The sequence below is a fragment of the Danaus plexippus genome, chromosome 8 (genome assembly GCF_018135715.1).
Source record: "Danaus plexippus chromosome 8, MEX_DaPlex, whole genome shotgun sequence".
Lineage (NCBI taxonomy): Eukaryota > Metazoa > Arthropoda > Insecta > Lepidoptera > Nymphalidae > Danaus > Danaus plexippus.
The window spans coordinates 1,097,599-1,123,712 of record NC_083542.1 but is presented as its reverse complement, the minus strand read 5'-3'; the positions used below and the strand labels follow the sequence as shown (position 1 = coordinate 1,123,712).

At 30.3% G+C, this 26,114-nt stretch overlaps 1 protein-coding gene across 4 annotated transcripts in view; it reads right to left on the bottom strand.

Moving 5' to 3' along the window:
- Positions 1 to 21,046, bottom strand: part of LOC116773741 (uncharacterized) — a 65,148-nt gene extending 44,102 nt beyond the window's left edge. The window contains exons 1-3 of one of the 4 annotated variants that reach the window (XM_032666234.2): positions 20,818 to 21,046; positions 13,086 to 13,288; positions 12,361 to 12,498 (exon numbers count right to left, since the gene is read on the bottom strand). In XM_032666234.2, the coding sequence (XP_032522125.2) occupies positions 12,361 to 12,498; positions 13,086 to 13,240 (293 nt within the window). In that variant the 5' untranslated portion in view covers positions 13,241 to 13,288; positions 20,818 to 21,046. Of the gene's footprint in view, positions 1 to 3,861; positions 4,024 to 12,360; positions 12,499 to 13,085; positions 13,289 to 20,817 lie in introns of those variants that run through there. The other 3 variants (XM_061521150.1, XM_061521151.1, XM_061521152.1) reach the window with 3 other exon arrangements.
- Positions 21,047 to 26,114: the final 5,068 nt, after the last annotated feature.

Below are 26,114 nucleotides of genomic sequence, written 5' to 3'. Positions count from 1 at the left end.
AAAGTGGATTAGTATTTAGTGAGTGAGTTAGTTATATGATATAATATATAATCAATATAAGAAACATCTTAATGCCTTTCAACATTCCTCAGCGAGTCTCGTTAAACATTTTCATGTAATATTTAAGTCGGCGAGGACAAAGACGAAGCCGGTACGAACATAAAACAAGACGAACAATCCTGCTAATATAAAGTTAAGGAGATAAAATCACACAAACGAATTCCCACACATGCAACGGATCGTTCAATATGATAACATTTAATGGAAAAAAAAAACTCATTAGTGTAGAACTATCGAAGTATGGCTCACGTGGTGTTGGTGGCATTTTTATATCTTGAGCTGGCTTTAAATAGCGCACTCGATAACAACCTATTCACTTAAATTAAATATCAGCACTTGTAAAAATACGTTTTTCAAGCCACTTTATAATGTTACCAAATTTGTTTAAACCATTTTTCTATAACAAAGTGTTCTGAGGCACACGCATAAACCTACTTTTGCAATCAAACATAGCGGTTTTGTTTCGTCAAAAAAAAATGTCAACGTGTAAAGGCCGTATACAATCAAACTGAGAGCGGTTGTGTTTCGTGTATAGTGTACATGTTTTAACCAAGAATCATGAACCCGGAGGGTAATTATCGGTTAAGTATTGAGTTACACGCTCCCAGCTCACCAGTAGCTGGTATCCAGAAGGATACCGTTTTAACAAGTACCCGGGGGACCAATTAGACCAGCAAGTGTTACGACACGAGGTGAACCGGATATGACGGACGTTTGACAAGAGACAGCGTCTCCAATCATCACGCCAGGTAAACTAATAGTACGAATGGAAAATACGATTGATTTTAAATGTATAAATATATTATAATACAATAAATTTTCAGCTCCTCCGTTATGAAATTAAAGTGACTGAATAAAATTAATAATTATAAACGGAAAATATATTTCTATTTCAATATGTACTCATGGAAATCTTATATATTACCTCAATATTTCACTAATGTTACTAAGTTTGTTGGCTCGATAAGTAAGTCACTATTATTTTAAAGTACCTATACATTTAATATTGTAGTCCCTAATAATAAAACAAACTCCGTTACGGCTCATTGAGCATAACATGTAATTAAATCCTTTAAAATGTTAACGACATGTCAACAGTAGCTCAGCGGTTTGCCGCTGTAACGGACGAGCGAGCTAATATCTCTTGACTTTAAGATAACTAGCTTAAAGCTGCCTATCTGAGTTAAACAGCTTAGCGGCAATTTACAAGCATACTTGTTAGTTCACATTTAAACCGAACGTTCGTATTTAGATTTGAAGACATGGGAGAAGATAGCTGTTTGATATAGTGTATGAGGTCACTGTAATGTGAAAGGTCACAGGTTGGTAGGACGTGATGGATCAGCAGCAGCGTATCCAAACCAAATTTATAACAGGTTCAAAATAAGTTTAGATTGTCCGAGCAATGGTAATTTCAGATAAATCATCCGGAACATAGACTTTCACAAAATCTATGGTTACCGAAGCTGGGGCAGGTCAGGAGATAGACAGCTGTTTTATTTTACTACGTTCCTAAACATTATAATGGTGACGTGAGTGGAAATATTTGGTGTAAAGCTTTGAGGTTTTTGCGCGCGATATAAACATTTATGAATAAAAATACGAGTTGTCCGTTAGCAGGAATTACATTCTGCACTATTATAGATAAGTATACTAAAGAAAACATAGGTACTATTAGATGAAATTTGGTTTTATTTCTGTAAGATGTTTTACGCGCTGTATGTGATACTGTTAATGATTATTACATGTGACACTGATATTATGTACTTCATAATTTACTTTTCGTTTTTTACTATCGGTAGCCCTGTAATCGATCCTTACGTGCGTAATACCCTTAGTAAGAATTTAACTGCGGACGTTGCGCGAAAATATATACATACGTTAATGTATTTCATACCTTCAATATAAAGCTATTTGTACTCTATACCCGATATTTCTTTATTAGTTAGAAAAATAAAATTATTTATTAAAAACTACATAAATAATATGAAAAAATTTATTCGACACGTTCAAAGACATCATTAACAGCTTACTAACTTTCTTTGAAACCAAATTCTTTACTACCAAGTATAAAGGTAATATTTATTTACCCGAACATAAAAGCATAACAAAATTTAATGGTAATTTCGTCTCAAACTCATTTTATACCTCCATAAAGTAGTGTTGAGTCTCAATAAAATTATACAATATTAAAAAATAAAATGCTTTTCAATGGAAATAACATTAATAAGTATATAATAAACAACATAAATAGCAAGTTATATAACAATATATTATAAGAATTGTTATTTTATTACTAAAAATGTGATTCACGATTTACAGTTGTTTTGTTTATTATGCAACCTGTGTCCGTAATAGCGGTATGTTATAAATAATGTTGCTTTTTTAAAGACGTAAGCTAAGAAAAACACACGACTCCCCCTCGTAACAAATGAACAGACATACAAACAAAAAAATATATTGTGTTTACCGCGGCGTTTATTACGTGCACTCTAGCGTTACAATCTTTCTCTGAGAGTTGAGAGTTTGACTCAATTAGAGTGAATTTTTCACTCTTTATGAGTGTGTAGTACAATCATTTACGACCTGGAAATCATAACTGAATAAACTTTTCCAGACGACTTATCTTTTATATAAATTATGATTTAATATTAAAGATTATTATTAAAATCTTTGAATAATGTCTCCATCAATTTTATCGAAATTTTCGTACCACCTGTATCTTGGATGCACTTATCAAACCTGTATTAATTTATGATTTAATTAAATGGGGTCAATGACCATTTTAGACAAAAATCACTCGATACACTTATAAGAGCGGAAGTCCGGCACTAACACCGTTATATTTTACGTTTTATAGTGATGAGTCTTTTATTTGTTACTTCTTTATCGCTATTAATATTGTTAAGACATAAAAATATATTGAGGATTACGAAATCATTGTTAGACGATCTTTTTAGTTTGATTAAAAGAGTTTTTGCACTAAAAAGTTTTGTTATAACAATATATGAAGTATAGATTTTTATTTAATTATTGCTTCGTTAATATAGTTCTATGATATTACGTAATATTATATAAAAGCTGAGTTATTATAATTGAACTGAATCTCTTCATATTCAAGCCATATAAGTGTCGTATTAAATTTGTACTTATAATGATTCTTGCGTCACTTAACGCCCATAAAAAAAGCATATTAGAAATCACATACTCGTACTTATATATGTATACAGCAAATTATATTGTTACGAGAAGAAACAGTTGTGACACTAATTACTTATGCCAATATAAAATACTAAATAATAATCGGAATCCATTAAAAACAAGCGTTTTAAAGTTACTTGCAACTTCCATTGAATTGTATGGAAAATGAGAATTTCCTTCGATAACATCAACGCAACTTGCGGCCTATTTCTTATCTTCAGATTTTGTCTTCAAAAATACCGCTAGTGCAGAACAGAGATTTATTTTATGTAACTAAAAAAGTATATAAAAATAACTTTATTTAGTGTACAAAGTGTAAATTTTATATGCTTTTACTTGCTTATGAATCAAGTAAGTTCGACAATAATTATGAAAGCCTATAAACATTGATTGTTTACGATCAACATATATTACCTTCGACATAATTCGTAACGAGATTTTCGTTCCACATATATATCTAACTAATACAAAAACAAATCTCATTTTTTTTATAATCATGAGCTATTATACATTATATAGATCTGTTTGTCCGCCTCCGTATTCTTTGAAGTCGATTAAAATTAACGAAATATAAAACAAATAAATTAAAAAATAACTTACCGTCACATATACAGCTGCAGGATTATTTAAGACATCAAACAAAACACTACCACTAAATAATAACACAAAAAAAAAAACACAATATAAAACTCTTATTTAAACTTTGTCTAACCGACAACACGCGCTCTTTTCTCACCGTTCTCTGGCGCACTGTCACAACCAGTGACGTTTATTTGAACTTGGAATGTTTCAAGAGCGCGGGCCTATTCTGAAGTCAAGTGTTTTCAAGACGGGCCTATTCTGTGTTGATTTGTATTACCTACTATAGATTGAAGTAATTAGTATTTTGTATGACTATCTTGTTATATCGTTACCCAAATAAAAATTGTATATGATATATATATAAAGAAGTTTTTTCTTTTTGTTTAAGGAATTTAGATTGTAATATTTTTATACCAGCCTGAATATACTTTATATTACAGCAAATAAAAAAGTTAAAAATTGTTTATGTAAAAGGGATAGATCTTTTGAGAGTCTTGTTTCGTTAATTGCTTTTTTGACACTGCAACTTTACTAAACGTCTTTTATAATACAAAGAATGGCTGTTTAAGTTACCATCGTTAATGATAAATAGTTATGTATTTAAAGTAACAGTTAAAATCTGTATAAATAAGATAATAAAAGTCCGAAGAGCTGCCCCCAAAATAACAATACTACAGGATAGATTGCAAAAAACAAAGAGAAGTTCAGGCATTGGTTCCCAAAATTTATCGGAAGTTGAGGAAAATTATTGATCGTGTCAAGAATCATTTTAGATTAAATTTGTCATCGTAAATAAATATATTTTTTTTTATTTCAGCTTATGCGCAGTATATAATGCCAAAATCACGTCATAAAACATTGTTTAAATTATCTATTTTTTTTTTATTAAGTTTTATACTAAATGTGAGTCAGTATTATTATTAGTGAAAACAAAATCTGCCAATAGAAAACTATTATGAGTTCACAGACATTTTTAGAAATAATGTCACTCTCATTTTTTTTCACCAAAAAACTGTTTTATTTGACAGTTGACACCTGTACAAAATGTGTTAGATTTGTCGACATATTGAACTAAAAATGTAATGAAGCTTAGACTGGAGAATAAGGCAAGGCTATTTGTACCAAATACATTATATAAATAAGATATTTTAATTTGTCCAAAAACTATAACAATACAAAACTATAATATATATATATATCTTTAGCACATTATCTAAGTCTCATTTTGAAACCAAAACGAAAAAAGTCGGAGGAGAAATATATCTATTACATCATTGTGATGCCCCAAAATTCAATAGTAGTCAGTAAAAGAGTTAATTTTAAATAGGTTTTTGATATTAAATACTAAATCGCAATAAACTTCATACAATATCGTACTATATATAGTCTTAATTAAAAACGAATTCATGTATATTAATAAATTTATACTTTATATAACTGTACTCGATGTTCATTAATCATCTGATATAATTGTACCGTCGGAGATTTATTATCATAGAAACATTCAAACTGTCCTTCTTAAGTTGACCGAGAAAACTCGTATTAAAGCACCCCTACCATTGTCCCAATAAAGTTGAATGAAAAACTGAGAACTCTCTGTTTGTAGTTTGACGATAAAAACTTGTGGTAAACGGTGAAGGTAATGTAGGCTGTGTTAACTTGTACTAAGACTTGTTAACCTGTTTCAAGAAAACTTCACAAAGCACTCACAAATACTAATGACCAACATTTCTGAACAGAAAGGTTTCTGAACACAGAGTTTACTAAAAAGTCGTAAAGAGTTAATGTACCTCATGGAAATATGTCTTTTACAATCAATACATATCCTTAAAGATGTCTAACAATAAGATTTTCGCATTTTATTTAAATAAACTCGAATTTTCGTATACACTACGCTTTTTATAGTATTTTAAAACTACATACTACCGACGTTTCGGTTACCTCGCAGCAACCGTGATAACTGGCAGGCGAAATAAAAATGTGAGTGATGAAAACAAGACGAGTGAGAATTATAATAAACGCGTGGTATATTCGAAAATCTTAATTATATTAATATCTTTAAATTCCTAAGTTCACAAAATTATAAAAATTATAATTTAATAAATGTTTTAATATTATTTGCATTTTAAGGGAGTTGTTTATAAATATATATTTATTTTCTTTTTTTTATAATATGGCCTTCATCCGTGAAAAGACTTGCACAGTATATTCTGCCAGTGTCGTGTAGAATGGAGGTGACACGATCCGGGATTAACTTTTGAATATCATATTTAGAGTGATGAAAACATTAACAGACGTCCTCATAACTGTCAAAGTCATTGATTCATATGTCCTCAAAGCAAAAAGGCGGTGTATACTGTCAAGTTATAATGAAGAAAAGTAAGTACATAATAAATATAATATATAACGTAATATTAATACCTACATGTGTGATATAATAATTATACATTTGTATCATTCTATGTAGTTTTCGGCTTAATGAACACATCAATAATTTAGAATCAGAAATTTGTTTTATTTGCCTTTTAAAATCTGTTACTTATAGATTAAGATAATCAATAACGTGTATATTACTAGTTTCAAAAATTAACTTAGGACATTAATGATATTTTTTTTTAAATATTATTATTAAATGGTTTTATCCATAATTTTAAAAGAAGATCTTTGTAAATCATTGACAAATCCCCCACAGACTCGGCGACCAACGCGGCGTAACCAGGGTCAGTCACCCTCAACTCGATAGTAACCAAGCTTTTATTTAATGTGTAATAACATTCTTTGTTCTTGAACCGTTTACCTAACTCCGGACATTACTGTGCCTTAAACATTATCTATTTTCTTCTAAGTCTAGTAAAATATATTTTAAATAACGCTATATTTATATTTAGAAATAACGTAAGTTGTTCATTTATCGCATTGTCTATTTCCAGGTGTTCGTTCGTAATAATTGCAAGGTGTTATGTCATGAAGCAGCTGTTCTGTGAAATAATGACCTGTCACTATGTATTGATAAATGTCAAATTGGGTTGCCATTATTCAGGAATTTATTTTAAATATTAACATTCGTATAGAAAAATTGCATCTCACTATTGCTTTGTGCGAAACATACTTGTGACAAATTTAAATGTGTTTTATTTTAAAGCAGCTTTTTGTTTTGTTATAAATTTAATACTTATAATTTATATGTATAAATTTTATTAGGGGCTGAATAAACATAGCAGGTTGCATGTTTGAATTGTGTATTTTATAATTTTATCTTGTGTCGTCATTTAATTTCATCAAAACTCATCATGCACTAAATATTATCATCGAAAAATTTTATATTTTCTTTTATTTATTTTTTTTAAACAAATAACGTAATATGAAAACCTGCAATCTTTTCCTTTTGAAGAATTTTCATATACAGACATTTTCCGTGTTAGCGAGTGCTGTTTATTTCATTTACTTTTAATGTGTAATTTGCAAAATTATTGTATAAATAAATAGATTCTTCTTAAAAATAAAAATAAAAATTAAACAAACGCCTTTGTTCAATTCGACAGACTCTTCGTGGTTTCTCCACCTAGCACTTAAGATTACAATTCGTCCAAAAAATAAAGACATCGGTAATATATTGAACGTTTCCGGTGTAAATGAAGCCATAGTTTCAAATTAAAAAAAAAAGATTTTGACAGCATTGATCGTTTTGTACATCATTTTTATTTCTGCTCGTTAGGCGATATATTTTATCTCCTTGATTAGTTTTATTATTTGATCAACCGTATATTTAGCATGTTTGAGAAGATTTAATACTGTCTCTCTCTTAAATTGCTCAACATTTTTCCCTGGATCATTACGCTATTATCTCTCTTGATATGAAATCACCAAAGCGGAGCGGTCGTTTTTGCTTCAAAATGGAGCGATGTTTAATGTTAAAGGTTCGTGGAAGCTGATTGTAAGTTCGATTCCCGGTATGGAACAATGACTATCATATCGCGTGGAATTCAAACAGCCACAGCTTTGAAATTCGAAATTGATATTTCTTGTGCACGTATATTAAATATTAAACGCCCCGGCAACTAACATTCATTATTAAAGTTATGAGAGTATGCCCGAGAGCGATAAATAAATGCGGCAAAGATAATAGAGCTTTTTCTGTTTGAAACATTTATTTTTACTTGTCCGACCACTACATACAGCTGCATTGACAACAATTATGGTTTCTATAAACAGAAATCATCGTATCATGTATTGTAGGTTTACCTTGCGTTATGTATTGAGATTACGATAGTAATAATTTGCAGGTTTGCAACTAGATGTCGCTTTAGTTATGTTAAGTGCCATCTCAAGGTATAAACCGTAAACGCTTTGTTGTTGTTAAACGTTTCATAATTTTGTTGATAGATGGCGTTGCTTACCTTGTAAATTCGTTAAAACAATGAATGTTAGGTACAAATATATATATTATTAACAAAATTTTAAATACAAATAGCAGTGAAAAGTTAGGTCTAACCAGAAAAATATCGATTAGGAGCATTAGAAGCAACTGGAAAGGAATATTTAAATAAAATAATATATTATCCCTATATATTTTTATTAGAAATTAATGCATACTTTTGACACCTAAAGGTGCGTTCAATATTTTATATTTTTGATGTATTAAGATTAAAACTTATACTTCACTTATTTTTTTTATGGAAGTAAATTCTCGGACCATTTCATAAGGAAAACATATTACAATATTTATTTTCCTGTCCTACGCTCACTCATATTAAAATCAAATATTTTCTTGGGAGCGTTTATTAGACATTCATTATTAAGTCAATCAAGTTAATTCACACACATACAAATACTACATATCATTTCAATATATCAATATGAATTATATCGATTCAGACAGAAATATTAATATGATTATTAAATCTCTCGTTGACATAATATAAATTATCCCAGTTTTATGTAAACCGCTGTAAGCTAAAGTTGAATTAATATCCTAGGTGTGGCAATATATCACCGTTCAGAGAACGTCTCTAAATATTTGTTTTTCAGGTAATACTAGCACGACCTCCGAAACGGGTGCCATATTACATATAAGGCTTTGTGTACATGCATGTCCTAACTTTATTTACGGCTTGTGACATAATATTCAGAAAGAGTAGTATTAAAGAAATATATAATAACATTATTGTAATGAATTTTGATATGATCATCTACATATGGTTAAAGTAAACGCAATATGTACCTACTCACATAAATTTAAGACATATTAGGTACTATAACTTATAAATTGCCTTTAAAATGTACGAAAGTTTATAGAAAATGAGCTAGGTCTACTATTTTTAATAATTCTAACTTAAAATATTATTTTTTTTGCTATGAAATTAAATAGTAAACAACTGTATACAGTCGGACAGCACACTCAAGTTAACACATTGGTCCAAACCATTCCTAATACGCGTTAACCTATTTATTCTGTAAATGTTAGTGGCAAAGGATTAAAAATAAATCTATTCCACTAATTTACTTACAATGAAAGTAAATCAACGATACTGTTTCTAGGAATGTTGTAATTATATAAATTATGACTGAGACTTTTGTTAGTTAAGGTGAGTTTTTAAATAATATTTGCGAAAGAAAAACCTTTTAATTTATTTTAATTTCAAAGACCAGACCATACGTATAATTAATAGTACTATTGTCGTAAATTTGTACGCGGTAGAAGTAGAAGCGTTAACAGCTAAATCTCTCTACAACCTACTTAAAGACTTGGGTTTGTCCAGAACTAATATCAATTCATTCTTGGAACGAGCGTCGAAGGCAGCCCTAGTAGGTTTATTTCAAATTTGGTTAGGTAGAGAGAGGAGCTTGGACGGTGAGCGTTTAACGCGCTTTAAGATAGAGACCTCTTAACCTACACCTGGGTCGCGAGTCCCAGGCACTGTTGAAGTTCCTCTCCCTGCAACGCGATGGACCCGGCACCCGCGCGGTCAATCCATGGAATGCTGAGAAGTTTTCATCGTCTAATTTACAATTAATTTATTTACAAACAAACTTATTTAATACAGACTAGTTGTTGTCAAGGACTTCATCTTTGTGGACGGCGGTTCCATTTAGTGTACTTACCACAAGTTTCTCACGTCACACGACAAACGAAGCTCTCTTCGTTTCTGGTTAAATGACGTTGGTTAATACTAGAATGTGCGAATGTTTATTATTAAATAACTGTCAACGTTCCTTATTTACTGTGACGATACGAACTTCGTATTAGATATAAATCTATGGGGTGTGTTCAAATAATAGAAATGGTAAGAGACCGGCAGCGACATCTATAGTCCGAGTCAAATGATTTTATGCTTAATACACTGTCATTCCGTGATTCCGCGCGAACTTCTCGGAATTCCGATATAAATGATAACCTGCCTCATTATGATGTCTAAGCTGCGTTACTGTAAAATTTGATAAAAATTCGTCAAGTGTGTGTTGCTTTAAAGAGTAACAGAAATCTGTACATCCATACGTTCTCTCAATGTTTGTCGTTTATAATATAAAAATAATTTCATTATTCTATTAAAAATATAGTAGGGTATTACATAAATGAAAACAGAAGAGACTTGGAACTGGAACTGGAAACGAGTTTATCTTTTTTTATATATTTCTTCCGTATAAACAAGTAATATAACGTAAAATAAATAAAAAAAACTCGCTTCCAAAGTTTGAAATAATGGTGAAGTTACGGTTATAATAAATGGCCTAGTGTGTACTCACCCTAACAATAAGAGCGCTACGAGAGAAATAAATATGCTCATTACAAAATAAAGGTAAGTACATCGGAAGCGCTCGACGTTTGAGTCCAGCAATTATATTTTATAGCACGGTGTGAAGTACAAGCTTTATTTACCTTTTAAATGGAAAATACTTTAATAGCAGGTTGATGGTCAGACCGATCCGTTCCAAGTAACCGAAAAATAAATTCAAAACTCACTCGAGTCGCCGATACATTAAAGATTTTAAGTAATATTTTATTGAAGGAAGGCTAATTTGTTGTAAAGTCAATATTATAAATTCTATCATAGAAATCGAGAATAGGATAATTAATTAATATTTTCATACATACGAATATAATTATATATATATAATTTCAAAGAAAAGTCATAACAAACTCATTATAAATCCGCAAACATTATCTGCAAACGTAAATCTCTAAGAATTTTTAACTCGTCAGCGGTTTATGGGGGATCCGTTTTAATTAAATTCCATCGTTTACCTCAAAGCGGATATTTTTTTATGTCAACATAATTCGTACGACTTTGTTTGATAAACAAAAGAATCTTGTAGGTATTGGATATTAAGTTATTTTGAACGATTTTATCGGATATAATATTATTGAATATAGAAACTAAGGAAGTTTTCTTTAGGAATTATTTGAAATAGCTTTATTAACTGTGAAAGTTTAACTTCCAGACTCATGTTAACAAAAGGAGGACGATTATTTGGACCAAAAACCGATTTCATCGTATATTTTCAAAAGAATTTCTGTTATAAAATTCCTGCTGTAACTTTTAGTTGGCGTGGAATTTAAACAAAATGGATTGAAGAAATGGAAATCATTTGGCTATTAGCGTGTTTGCCGTTTTCATTTAATGTATCTTCGCAATATTAAGAGATTAGATATATATATCTAAATTTATTATTATTAGAAGTAGTTGAATACTGTTGATTACATATTTTTGATTATAACCAATTAGTTTATACTCTACAGAGTCGGAAAATATGGATTTTTTTTTCATTCAAGCCTTTGCATACTTTTTTCTTCCTTCTAAGAATTTATCATTCATAATAATTGTACTTCTGTAATAAACATAATGGAACAATTCTTACTTTTAAAGGAAAGTTGTGCTTTGTACAATGATTCTCTTCACGAAACGCGCTCATCTTTGTTTGCAATAAAATAATGCTTACCTGAAATTAAATAAATAGTGTGTAATTATTTGATCTTGAAGAAAGGTATTTTATAATTCATTAGATACTTAGATTATTTAAACAGAACTATACGGAGAAATATTAAGAAACTTTCATCAGCATGATTTATAAAGATGACTATATAATCATATACTTTTGCCTAATGCATTAATTTAGTAGGAATCTTTTTTTTAATTGAATGGAGACATGATTTTTGTATCCTCAACAATAATATGAAACAGCGGTTTCTCAAGATTACGTTTAAAAATTAAATACTATCGCATACATAATGGTGGCTTAACCCTGTATAATTAGATTCAGAGATAAATCAATAATGTATTTTTATAAAAGTATGTGCTAACCATCCGGCAGTGTCATCTATCGTATATGTCATGTGACTAAAGTACAACTGCTATGGTAACTTACGGCGAGAGTCATTCAGAATTTCAGTATTAATTTTACTGAAGTGTGTCTAAAATCTATGCAATAGTTTTTAAAGAGTAACAAAAAATCTTCTCGCCACCTCAACTAACTTGAGCATTTTTTTATCAGTTATAGGCCTATAAATCATTTTTTCACCTGATAGAATCGTTGGTGCAGTTCCGAAGTCTGCAATAGCTGCAGCTGCAGGCTGAATAACACGAACCGGACTCCAAGCTCGTGGAATCGAATCTTGGACCTTCATCAGTTGTAGGTGCCGTGTTCGAAGTACGACCTCTGGAGGTTGGCATTGTAATTATAAGTAAATGTCTTATTAGTTAGATCTATAGTCGCAACAAGAGTAGAAAAATAGCAGTTATAGTTGCATATCTGGTATTAATCTTAAAACTTGGGTATATTATATGAAAGTAAGCAAATTAATTTCAATATATTGTTGATACCTATATGTCTATGACGGTATTTATTTTACTCTTACTGTAATAAACAGCTAATACCAGTAAGATCTGGAATGTACTAGTAAAATCTGTAATAAATTTAGTAAGATCATGAAAAAAACTATTTTGCGAAATGTCACAGGTAGTATTTACGTTCGTATCGAAAGGTTGTAAGCAGAGGCTTTACATTGTCACTAGGCTGTAGTCGTATTCAGGGTAATTCACGAACAAAAACATTATCTTTTTACTCCCACATTTTATTTACAAACAAATCCACATCAAAGTAGGAACTATTCAACTAATTATAGTTATTTTCTCAATTTCACAACAATTTAGCTTTCTATTACATTAAAAGTGATTTTAAGAATGAACGAACGAGAATTTTATTATTATTTGTCCTAAAACTTGGTCAATATAACGAGCGAATACCTTTTGGAGTTCAAGCTCTTTGAATCCATGTGCTCGACCACCACGTGCCAGGTTCTGTGGATGAGGTACAGGAGGAATAGGATCCTGGAGGACTCCGCGTTTGGGATCTCCTTCTTCCATTTCCTGCTGCTGACGCTACTGAAGCTGTTACCCATTTTGGACTTGGGAATCCTTCACATCGTTTAGCTTTAAACTGATGTGTGCTGAAATATGAGACATAAAAATTGAATATATCGTTGAAGCGTATACATATTACTTAAAACTTTAATCAATAATATATGAGCACAAACAATTACACACATTATATATATACATATGCAATGAACAAATATGTGAGGATATATACCAGTATCAGTCCAGCAATATAAATCTAAAATTATCATTAAGCTTGTAATTTATATGTGAAGCAACTCTGAGCCATGATAAAGTGGTTTTCTTGAGATAATATTATTTCATATTTATCTCTGTCCGAAAGCCACTGTTTAGATTTTTATTACAGACGTCTTCCTTTTCAAGACATATTTATGTTGTCTGCTAAAATAATGAAGCATTTGTCTTCTGAGTGGATAGGATCTGAATGGTATGTATAATTTGTTTTGTTTTTGCATCGCCAAAAAAAAAAATTCTTTTAGTATTTGTACTATTATTAAGTTAATGTATAATGAATATTTCCTATACAATTAAATACTATTTATGTAACTATTATTGACCAACATACAGAGAGTTTGTGGTAATATGTATATTTGTTATTTATTAAAATATTTCAATGTAAACTGACAAAACTGGACGCTATTAGCAAATTGAAGGGAACACTCATCAGTATCCATCACTGGCTGACAGGGTTTTCTTCCTCGAGTTATTTTTGCTTTTATGAATTACCTTTACAAATTATTATAGGAATGTTCATGGAATATTGTCGTCAGCCTCTCACAATGTCTTTTTATTATAAATCTCTCGTTTATTCGTTTTATATTAACAAATTAATACTATCACAAATCGACTATGCGGGATTGTAATTTATTTGTCATTTCGAAAGTCTGAACGGATGTTAAATAAAAAAAATATCTTACGTAAATCAGTTACGAACTCATTCTCAAAGCGCAGTTAATTTTTAAGGTTTAATTTATGCTAAATTACATGAAATCCGATGAAATTACAATTTTATGGACCCTAATGTGGGAGAGGTAGTAGATATGACGTCATTACTCCATGAATCTTCACAGGAGATTAGTTTAATGTCCGCGTATGGGATGAGTGCTATGATGAAAACTTCTCCCTTGATAATTCATTTAATTAAAAATAAAATTGTTAGAGACTCTGTTTCTATATGAGTGGATTTATTTAATTTCTCGTAATAAAAATAGTTTTCAGGGTACACGTAGTATGTTCTCGCGCTGAATATTCAGGCTGAACTATAACGAAGTAGTTGTATTTATTGCTAGTTCGGATTTGTTAAAATGTATCATGTATCATTCTAGTTTTACAGTTTGCTAGTTTATATTTTAATTAAGAATCAATTAATGATTACCGTTTTAATCGATTATCATGGAAACAGTAATTTAATCTCCAATATCCGTCCACAAGTAAAGAATGGTGTTTCGTTTCAACTTACGATGAAAAAATTATCATCGTTCAGGAGATATATCTTAGTGATTATAAATTATGAATTATTTTTGATAAACCGAGTGTAGTAGTAATTAATTCATTGGTTTCATCTCATCGATTACAATTCAATATAATAAGCGGAATGTCAAACTAACAGTACGCCTGTGGCTAAACGAAGCGAATAACGGGCCGTGTATAATATCGAAATATTACCATAATTTATGTATTTCACTGTCTGAGACCAGCTCCGAGTGCACTACGTGAGTTCTATTCCATACTATATTAATTCCATAGGTTTTTTTTATTAAACTAGCTAAATATTATATTTGGTTTGAGATCATTAAAAAAGCATTTATTCAAAATACCGTTTGGGTTGATCAATACACGAATTCTCAATTTTTAATCAATTTAAGGGATTATTAAGGCTATTATTTGAACACGAGTCTACTTATACATATACGTATTAGGTAAAATCCTTACTCTTAATTACTATACCGACATTTTCAGTATGTGTAACGTAATGATGAACTTTCACGTACATAATACGTTTATAATGTACATGTCATGAATTAGTGTGAAGGTGAAAGTTATAATAACAGCACATTATACACGAAGAAATGTAGCAAAATATGTATATGTATATAAATGCTTTATGTACAGTGTTTGAACGTGAATGGTTTTTACATCTGTGCTTAGAATGAGTCTCCATTATCAAACTGCATACGATTCGTTTCCCGTTTCTCTTCTAATGAAGAGGTTTAATACTATAATGTGTATGATTATGAATGAAAAATGTTAGCGCTCTGTGTATATATATATATATATATATGATATATACAGGGGGTTAACAGTGAAAGCTTGGAGAAAGATTTCTATTAGCCTCAACCTGAGGACACGAAACTCATTTGTTACTTTTCTTTATATACTACGTGTAGAAACGAAATTAAACTGTCCGTTTGTCATATTAAAATAACCGCTTACTACTCAGTACAAGGAGGGGACTCGCACTCGCAGATTTAGCTTTATTATAATACAAGAAATTCTATTAATTCAGTCATTGTTTAAATAAAAAGTAAATATTTAAAGCGGACGAATTCGGGATATGGCTATTAATTATACAAATGCATTAATCTTTCTTTCAAAATTACTGATATGAGAATAGAGTATTCGTTTTTCAATGTAATATAGTTCTATACTTGTTGGCTTTCTACAGGTTTATTATAATGATGACGTAGTATATGTCTTGATGGTATAATGTATACGTCTTATTTAATATTTTTATACCTTATCGACAATGTGACACCTTTTTTTCAGTAACCATAAATAATTTAACGAGCGTAACTCAAGCATTAATTTTCAGAAAATGTTGGTGGCCCCTGGGTATAAATTCATTTGAGGTTCTAGTTGTATATATACATTACATAATAACAATATAAAGTATTGAATGTACATATTGATAAAGTTAAAGTTTTTTTTATATAAGGTGGCTGTCGAGCAGACCGCCGACTTGATGGACGGTAGTCACCGTCGGCCATGGACATCTGCAAGATACCTTGTGTTGCAGATGCGTTGCCGACCTTGTTTGTGGAGGAGGGAGGAGGGAGAGGAAAGGGTGGGAAAAGGGAAAGGGCATAAGTGCTCGTCGCCGTATATATTACATATATCTTTAAATACCAAAAATACATTTTTGTTTTTAAAATAGCAAGTAAAAACTATACATATAATTTAAAGTAAAATAAGTTACAATATATATATATATATATATATATATATTAAATTTATTAATATCTGTTAATCATTATTGGTTATTTATATTTACGTTGTTTAACACTAAATCCGGTCATGTCATTTCCCTAACATGCAATGCCTACTTACCCATTGCACCAATGTATTGTATATTTATAAAATAATGTTTACGTAATGGAGAAAGTGTTATTTACTTGTGTTATATGTTAAAACCTGATCTCATTATAAAGCAGTTGTTTTAAATCTTAAAAATGTTTATGTCTAAATATATTTGTTTTATTCTGATTAATTATAATCGTTGATTATATGTTTATATTTATTTTTTATGATCAATTTAATTACTAATCATATAATATTAATTTGTACACAATAAATAAGTCCCTGTTACTGTGTTTAAAGACTTCTGCATTCATATCTGTATATTTCACGATAAATAATTATATTACATAATTTTTTAAGTATATAAAATCAATATATTTAATTCATATACACAGTATATTTGCATATGAAGAAAGGTGTTTCTATATTAGGTACCCTAATTCTAGTTGCATTGAAAGTTGAAAAACATATTTTTTTCTAACGAAAACTATTCATGAGTTTTCTTTAAGTATAATTTAATAAAAGAACGATAACAGTTTTAGATCACGTTTGTATCGCATGAATAAAGCAGACTATAAAAAACGGTCAGGCGATGTCTTTACTAGTGATATTCACTCTTTGTGAGCAATTTACTGGTCAGTATATAGTTTAAATATTATATAACTAGTTAGACTATTAAAATATTTACAAAAATACGTTGGGATGTTAACTCATTACAAAGGAAATATGTTTTTATTGTTAAATTAATAAAAGTTTAATTAAAAATTAATACATAATGTAATATGTATATTTTGTTTCTATCATTAATAGTCCTTAAAGTATATTTTTCTAAAAGAAATCGTCTATAACTAGAACATGATTCAAATCATAATTTTTTCATTTCCACTGCGGTCTGATTTCTAAAACAAAGAAGTGGTATTTTATTGAGATTTTTTCTAAATCTATTAACAGCGTTTTATAAAAGGAAATGAGGGTAGGAAGGAGTAATGAATAAACGATGGAATAAAATTTCAATCGTACATCTCAAATAGAATTTAAATGTAGATTTTTAAGATGTGTAAGTATATAATGAGATCTGAGACTATCGCGAGTTTTATTCATTTAAATGTAACTAATATTTTTCGGATATAATTTATTTTTTGTTGAAACTACATACTAACTAGTTTTAACCAAAAATATAGCACGCGTTTTATCCGAAAAACATTAGTTTCATTTAAATTTGTAAGTATATATTAGATTAACATTATTATGAACAAACGTATATATCTTTATTTTGTATTGATTTCATTATAATGAGGGCAAAAAGAAAATAACACTTCATTTAAAACTAATGCTCAGTTGAGTATTTTAATAGTTAGCTATTTGTTACGTGGTCAAATAATATTTTATATCTCCGTTATGAAACTCTTCCTCCTACAAAAAAGCAAATCGGTCCATAATTTTTGTGTATATTTAAAAATTATATAGTTATGTGTGGCGAAAATAATTCATAGTATCAAAATTAGTTTAGTCTATGATAACGAATTAAGTGTTAGCAGGACTAGGACGCTGTTTCGTATCAAAGCGAAAGTTCTTAATAGTTAGGCAGAAGAATTTTTGATTAAAATATAATATATTTAATTATTTATGTTATAAAATTAAAATGAAATAACATCAACTATTACGTAAATTTTTGAAAACATTAAGAATATATGTAAATTTCCTATTAATATTAACTTATAATGTTTGTCTCTTACGATGCTTTTAAAATCCATCTGCAACATTTATTACAGTTCCCTAGCAATTGCCTCTGATTGCTCTACATCAGAAGGAAACAGATCATTAGAAACTCACATTATGACATTATTGTTCATTACTTTGCTTACTTCTGAATTAATTATTATATTTTATGTATATAAAACATAAAATATGTTTAATAAAAAATACATTACAGCATCTTGGGCGTTGATTGCGAGACTAATGTCTTCCTCAGACGTCAAGTATAAAGTGATATCTTTACGTGTCTGATGTAACCGAGTTTGGGTGGATCGTTTAAATCTAATAAATTTGGAGCCGCTATATTGAGTTGAGACGATTAGATTTGCTCCGTAACAACGGCACGTACTGTTTTAAACTGCGAGTTAACCGTTACTAAATAATATGTGAATCGATTTCTTGGACAGAACGAATTATATCAAAAAATTAGACACAAATATTTTTTTATATATCACTGTGATTTCGTAAAAAGTAGATAATAGCTCAACTGTAAGCTGTATATCCAGCGGTCGAGCGTTGAATGTAAGCTAAGTAATGTTTATCGATACCTTGCGACGCCAGTAACATTCTACTCGGCTTAAGAGTCAAGTGTCATGTTTTGGAATGCCATATATATAACTGTCTTATAACATCATCGTTTAAAATTCATTGACATTATTTAGATTAATGCTAAAGTATGTTTGTGGTAAAGAACATAATCATTTTCACGTTTATGATCAAAATATTGCAACCGTTTTAAGTTTAGTTCTGAATTATTTTGTTTGTAGCCAGTATATAATATGGAATTATTTTTACATATGTTTAATTGTCTGTCCGTGAATTAACGTTTGCTTAATTAATGACATTACCTGGTGTTATACCCTTCATGCGGACGACCTCAATTCCCATTTGAGGTTACGATTGAGAACCACAAAATACTGGTTTACTTTATCAACATATTTTATATATTACGTTGATTATCTACCGTTTTGATACACAGATATTTAAGTTAGAATGACACGTTAATCAATCACGGACTGGTTTCAAAAAATATTCGGATTTGGTTTGAATTAAAGAAATTTATCGTTAATTTGATTTATATATACAGTTGTCGCACAGATTTCAAAGGTCACTTACAATAAACCATATCTGATAGCCGATTAAAGTTGCAAATATATAAAATATATATGATAATATCGAAGAAAGTGTGAAATGAGGTTTTTGAGTCATAACGTTTTTAAAGATACGTTGAACTTACGTAATCGTATTTATTATTACACGAGCTGTTACTCGCAAATTCATTTCCGTTTTTTCCTAGTCATCTGTTATATTATTTTCTAATAATGATTTTATTTACTTCAACATAATCAAAATTTTCGATTTTATTGTTATGTTTTGAAAAAGCAAATGTAATCAGTCTAATAAATTATTATGAAGAAATCTACATCTATATTATTCTCAAAATATTCATTCTCACTTAATTGGCTCAAAGGACAGGCGTTAGATTTTTGTTACGAATGGTGTTATGACGTACATGTGACATAAATTTTACATCAAATCTAAATATCCGGGTGAAGGTTCTTCAGCGGTTTTAAGAAGCAAAGTGACTCGGTGCTGTGTTAATGATTTTGCTCCTATATAAACCATTTCTCTTGAACCATGAAACAATTTTTTGTCACCTTCACGATTTATCCGACCGTTAATATTTTAATCAAAAATTTTGTCATTGTTCCGTGATCTAATTATTTTTTATAGAAATTTTAGCCTGATCTTTTATTTTTTTGTCTTTCACTTGACTTTCACGAACGATACTATTTTTTTCAATTCAATTAGAAATTAAAATATTTCGTCAACAACGAGAATAATACGGCCATATTTTTTTAAACAGAACGATAAATTTGTATCCATCAAGGATTGGGAACACTAGCTTTTTTGCTAATCAAACTATTTAACCTTTACTCTAGCCAGCCAATAGCCATTTACTTAGCTGCCAACTACAGCTAAATCTACTAGAGCATTGAAATAGGAACTCGATTTGATACGATTTTGTATGCAGTTTGTTAAACAATACCATTAGACGGTTGCGGCTTAAGATTTATTGTAGAAATGTATCTTTAAGGTAAAAAAAAAACAAACAAAAATATCAAAAAAAGAATTACATAAACCTAAAAAATTATTAAAAAGAACATGTCATTTAAAACAGCAAACAAAACAATAGCTACAGTTATCCAGAGACAATAACTGTTTAAATATTATTCTTATACAATTAAAAACTTAGCTTTTCACTCTAAATTTATTACGCCATTGTTTCAATATGATATTAAACTTTTACCTCAACTAATATATTCTTTAACAATCCTAATCTGATAATATTAATGATCGTAGCAATAAAGCGTACTTTAGACAACAAAAAACATTAAATAACTTTATAGTACAATTAGGCTTGAAACATTTGAAATGAATTATCCAACAGCAGAACTATTAATTACGCAAAGATTTAGTGCTTGTAAGAAGTAATTAAGAAAGTTGTATTGAAATTTTCATTTACCTCCAATAAGCATTCCATTGTAATAATTATTTACACCATGTAATCATTGCTACACCATCTGATAGGAAATGAGAAGAAAATAAAATATAGGACACAACACTAACACGTAACACACAATATATACTCGGCGATTATGTTTGGTTTTGCAATATTAATGAATTATTATTTGATGGCTAGTTTTACGATATTTAATTCTGTAAAGGCGCGCGCGCGTCTTTAAAGAAATTACCTACGGAACTGATGTGTTAGCCTGCGCAGGCGCATAGAAACGTGGTTCACTAAGACGTGTTTTCACTGCAGCGTTTTACTCAATTGATTCATCACATGACTAAAACGTTACTTGAGATGTTTTATATGTTATAATAAAACTGTTTGTAGCACAATGACTCGGAATAAGTTTATAGATAAAATGATTTTTCAGCAGAAATAATTTACTGTACCAAAAGCGGAAAACCTATATGGAATTTCGGAGCAATAATTCCAGTTCCAGTTATTTAATTTAAACAGAATAAAAATATATATAATTTATGTAATTTCTCAGACAATCAATATAAAATAACCTTTATATTAATCATATGTATTTGTGCACAAGTGTTTCACGCGGTTTCACACACATCTCGTCAGATTATGGTCAACAAATAGCTCGTTCAAGCTTGAACACTGACGAGCGTTCGTTAAAACAAATCGATTCAAAAAAATCTATTCACATTATAAAGTCTTTTGAATTTAATCACTATGTTTCGTGCTAAATGTCGTAAAATAAACAAAAAAGAAAATAGCACTATATCATCCAGAAACGTCTTAAACATAATTAAATGTAATGTTTTTTTATGTATAAATTACTCATTGCGATATTTATTACATGGAACAGATTATTTTACAACTATCAAGACATTAAACTATAAAATTCAATGGCCATCAATTGTTTTATCATTCAAATACGTCCTCATATGAAATTAAAATATACACAGAGATATCACAAACTTAATGATAATTTGTGAATTTAACAGCACTGAATCATGACACGGCGACTTGAGGTGTTAAGCGTATTTAAATATATATTCTTGAGTTAGTAATATGAATGAAATTAAGATAAATTGCTTTATGACATAAAGTAACAAATGTTCAAAGCCTTTATGGCAGACCTCTGGAGGATAACGAGAACGGATACGGTTTATGTTTTACAAGTAACCAAGGAGATGTATATTGTCCTTTAAAATACTAGTTGTATCTTATATAAGATTGTTGAAGTGATTATTCAATATTATCATTTAATTTTTCATAAAAGTGAATAAGTTTTTATAATATTTTAGTTTTATTATAATAAAATCTAAAGAAAAATTCAGATATGTGAATTACATTTTCCATTAAGAAGAATATGCGTTCTTAATGGAATTTATCACTGACCTAACTATAAAATGAATTCGTTAAATATAAACCGTAAATACAAGCTATTTTTTATCACTCCCTTCTGTTGTTAGTTTTAGCGAAAAACAGAATAGACAAACGATTTGATTGGTCATAAATGTATCAAATAATTCATCATAGTTTAGTAGGTTTATTAAACTTGTCTATTTAATGTTAAAGCCAGATAATAATACTGGAGTAATACGAGAGAACATTCAACAAAATGGATTTTATTGAGTAGTTTAAGAGAACGGTTCCTTTATAGCTCTTAAAATCAATGAAGGCGCCTCTAATGTTACGATAATGTGACTGATACTAATAGACTCGTTGAATTCATTTATTTCGAAAACGAAATTTTCTTTGCTTAGGATGAACTTTCAACAAAAACAGTATATTTTACTATCTGTAAGTTTGTATTGTTAATATATAGTAAGGCTATTATATATATAAATAACATAATGTAGTACATAATCCGTATGAACTAGGTTAAAATATTTTTTATGTTTCACATAGATATACAATCATAGCCAGAAGTAAATGAAGATACACATTACTTTTAAGATATATGTACGTGTTTGTTTGCGTGTAGGCATTACTACTAACAATGGGCGATAGCATTACACGTGAATGTGTACCAAGCGCCAAGAGTGAGTTCGAGACAATGCGAGAGTCGCATTAGTCTTTAGCCGAGGCTAGTGTGTCAACCAGTTCTTAGGGTAAGCACAATTGAAATACATCACAAGTGTAAACGGAATTTTACTTTATGTGCTACTTAAGGAATACGTTTCTACTGGCTTGATATGTCCTAACGACGAATTGGTTTCTATTGATTTGGTTCAGGATTTATACAATGCATATTTTTTATGTACTAATTTCAAAATTACATGAGCATTAGTTGTAGTCGAGAGCATGAAATTAAATAGTAAATCCATAAATGCTGCATAAATTCTCATAAAACATTCACCCTCAGTTCAGTTTAGAAAGTTTTTTACCGATCTTGATATCAGATATGGAATTAACATACAATTTTTAAATTATACTCTATACTTATAAAATACGCATTGTGTTTATGTTCGTGAAAGAGACCTATACAGTATAGATTTTAGCGAGAAGTAGCGGCCCGATCTTGTCATCTGTGTTAATGGCTGTGATCGTGACATTGTTGCGCTTTTTCTCAATCATAAATACACGTGAATTTCTTTTTTCTATAATCAATAATATCAAACGGTATACACTATTTAGTAAAGGAAATATAAAAACAGGATTATATGAATGACTTTGGCCTCCATATATTTTTTATATAAAATTCTACAAAGTATCTCGGAGAAAAATACTTCAACCATGAAAACGAATTTGGTTAAAACTAAATCTATTTACTTTACAGTTATAAAGTTTTTTTTTATATTAAGCTTCGTTCTTCTCAACTGTTCGTATTATTCTTGTCATATCCAGACTGATAACAAATGATTAAAACATTCACATTCATCACGGAGAATATTAAAATAATTTGCCCCATTCATACTTTACGATAACATAATAATACTAACCGAATGTCAACCACAAGGTCTGAGTCTCGGAAAAAAAATATAATAGTTTTAGCTTAAACATTTTCGTCTAGATCAGATTCCGGGCGCACATCGCGTGCAGATACTACGTGATATGTTCTTGACAAAACTATGTTAAACTGAATAAAGTTTTTGGCTCTTTATAATAATACAAACGCCAAATTTACAAGAAAAATACATATATTTTATTTAGAAAACAATAAAAAGGTTATTGGTTTCGCGAAATCTAGTTGTTAATAGCTGATTGCGACTGCTATTCATGCAAGCTGGCTACTAAGGAGTAGAACCTGTTAAGACACAGCTTAATGCTAACTTAAGAACACCTGGCGCTTAATTGCATTGGCAAGATAAGATATGATGTTGCAATACATACATATATGTTTCTACCATCATACGGACTATCCGAGGAATTATGAACAAAGGTAACCAGCTATTATCATGGGCGGAGCATACAGGTCGTTGCTGACGGTACATACTTTTAACCCTTGCCCATCAACGGTGGCGTACCCCAAGGCTTAGTACTGTCACCAACACTGCTCATTCTGCATATCAACGACATGCTGCGAACCAGCAACATTCGGTTCTATGCAGATGACAGTACTGGTGACGTGTACTACATTGGCCGAGCTTATATTCCTCGCGAACAAGTAGAAGAGAGCAGAAAGAGAATTGTGTATGAAATTGAGACCTCCCTCGAGCGGGTCTCTCAAAGGGCTAAGTTGAATCTAGTTCAGTTCAATACCAAGAAGACACAAGTTTTGCGACTTTACCACTAAAAGGACCCCATCTACTGTAACTCTAATATTCCAGGACATTCTCCTTAAGATCAACCAGAATATTGGGATCCTTGAGTTTGACATAGCGAAAGACGTTCAAGTCCGGAGACATTTGGAGGATAAGGCTAAACTAGCCTCTAAAAAACTAGGGGTCTTAAGTAGAGAGAGGCAGTAAATCACACCGGGACACTTGCTTTTATTATATAACGCACAGGTTAGCCCACACATGGAGTATTGTACTCACCTCTGTTCCGGTGCCCCACAGTACCAACCACTTCAACTTGACTCCATACAACGTCAGCCTGTTGCTATGTGTCGAGGATCTGTTTGGTACAGTGCCTTCGTCTCCATTCCACCTTTGCACTACTTGCCGTAGGGTCGGATTTCTTCAACCTTTCTCACCTAGATGCATTCAGTTGCAAGACTGTACGTGCGTCGTGGTAATTTTTTCCACGCAAATGCAGGATGTGGAATGATCTTCCGCCCGAGGCTTTCCCAGAGACCTACAACATGGGGTCTTTCAAACATCAAGTGTCTGGTGGCTCCTCCACAAACAAGGTCGGCAACGTATGTACAATACCCCTTGGTCGCAGATGTCCATGTGCGACGGTAATTACTTACCATCAGTTAGGTCGTTTGCTCGTTTGCCCCTTTGGGACGTAAAAAAAATGTAAAATCGTTGAATATTATTCCAGATGCCAGTTTAAATAAGCAACTATTTACAATCTAGATCATTGTTAATGAACTGGGATGTGATGTAACTGAGGCGATTTGTTAGATGAAGCATCAATTAAATGATAAATCATCGAGTCCGAGCTATTATGATGTATATCAATGTTACAATTTATGCCAAAATAATTAATGACACCGTCGGTTGTTATTAATAGACTAATGATTTGAAGCTTGAATATGATAATATATACAGACGTATAATTTGGTGTTTTTTAAAGATTTATTTTGATAAGGCCTCCATTAATTTGAGCTGTAATATTTTATATAAGCCAACAAAATTATATCGTACTATATTATTTAATTAAGTTAAATGAGAGGCGATCTAAGAAGATCATAATTTTATAATTTGGGTACGTTTTTAGGTATTGAAATAAACGTTAAAAAGTCTAGATATAAAGGAAGTTTTAAAGTTACATATATTTTCATGAAAGCACCAATAAAATGCCACCTTCAAACTGCCGTCCAAGCGAGATCATGTTAATGAGAAAACTTCTCAAATAATATTTTTAATAAAACAGTCCAATTGGAAACTCCGAGGACAGGTCTTCGATGTTTTTATTATAACATTTTTTACTTTTGGAAATATAATCTCAGACGGAATTCAATTTGTAACTTTCCAAAGGACTTCTATAATATCCAATTTTAGAAATAACAAAGGGGCAGTGTAGCTGAGATTTTACACACAACAATAACATTTTCATCACAATAAAGGTCATTTTTCCGTGTCAAGGAATCATAATCCCTTCGAGCTTGTTTTATGGTTGTATCATTTATGTTAATAATAAGTATACTAATAAGCTTTCACACAAACTAGTCG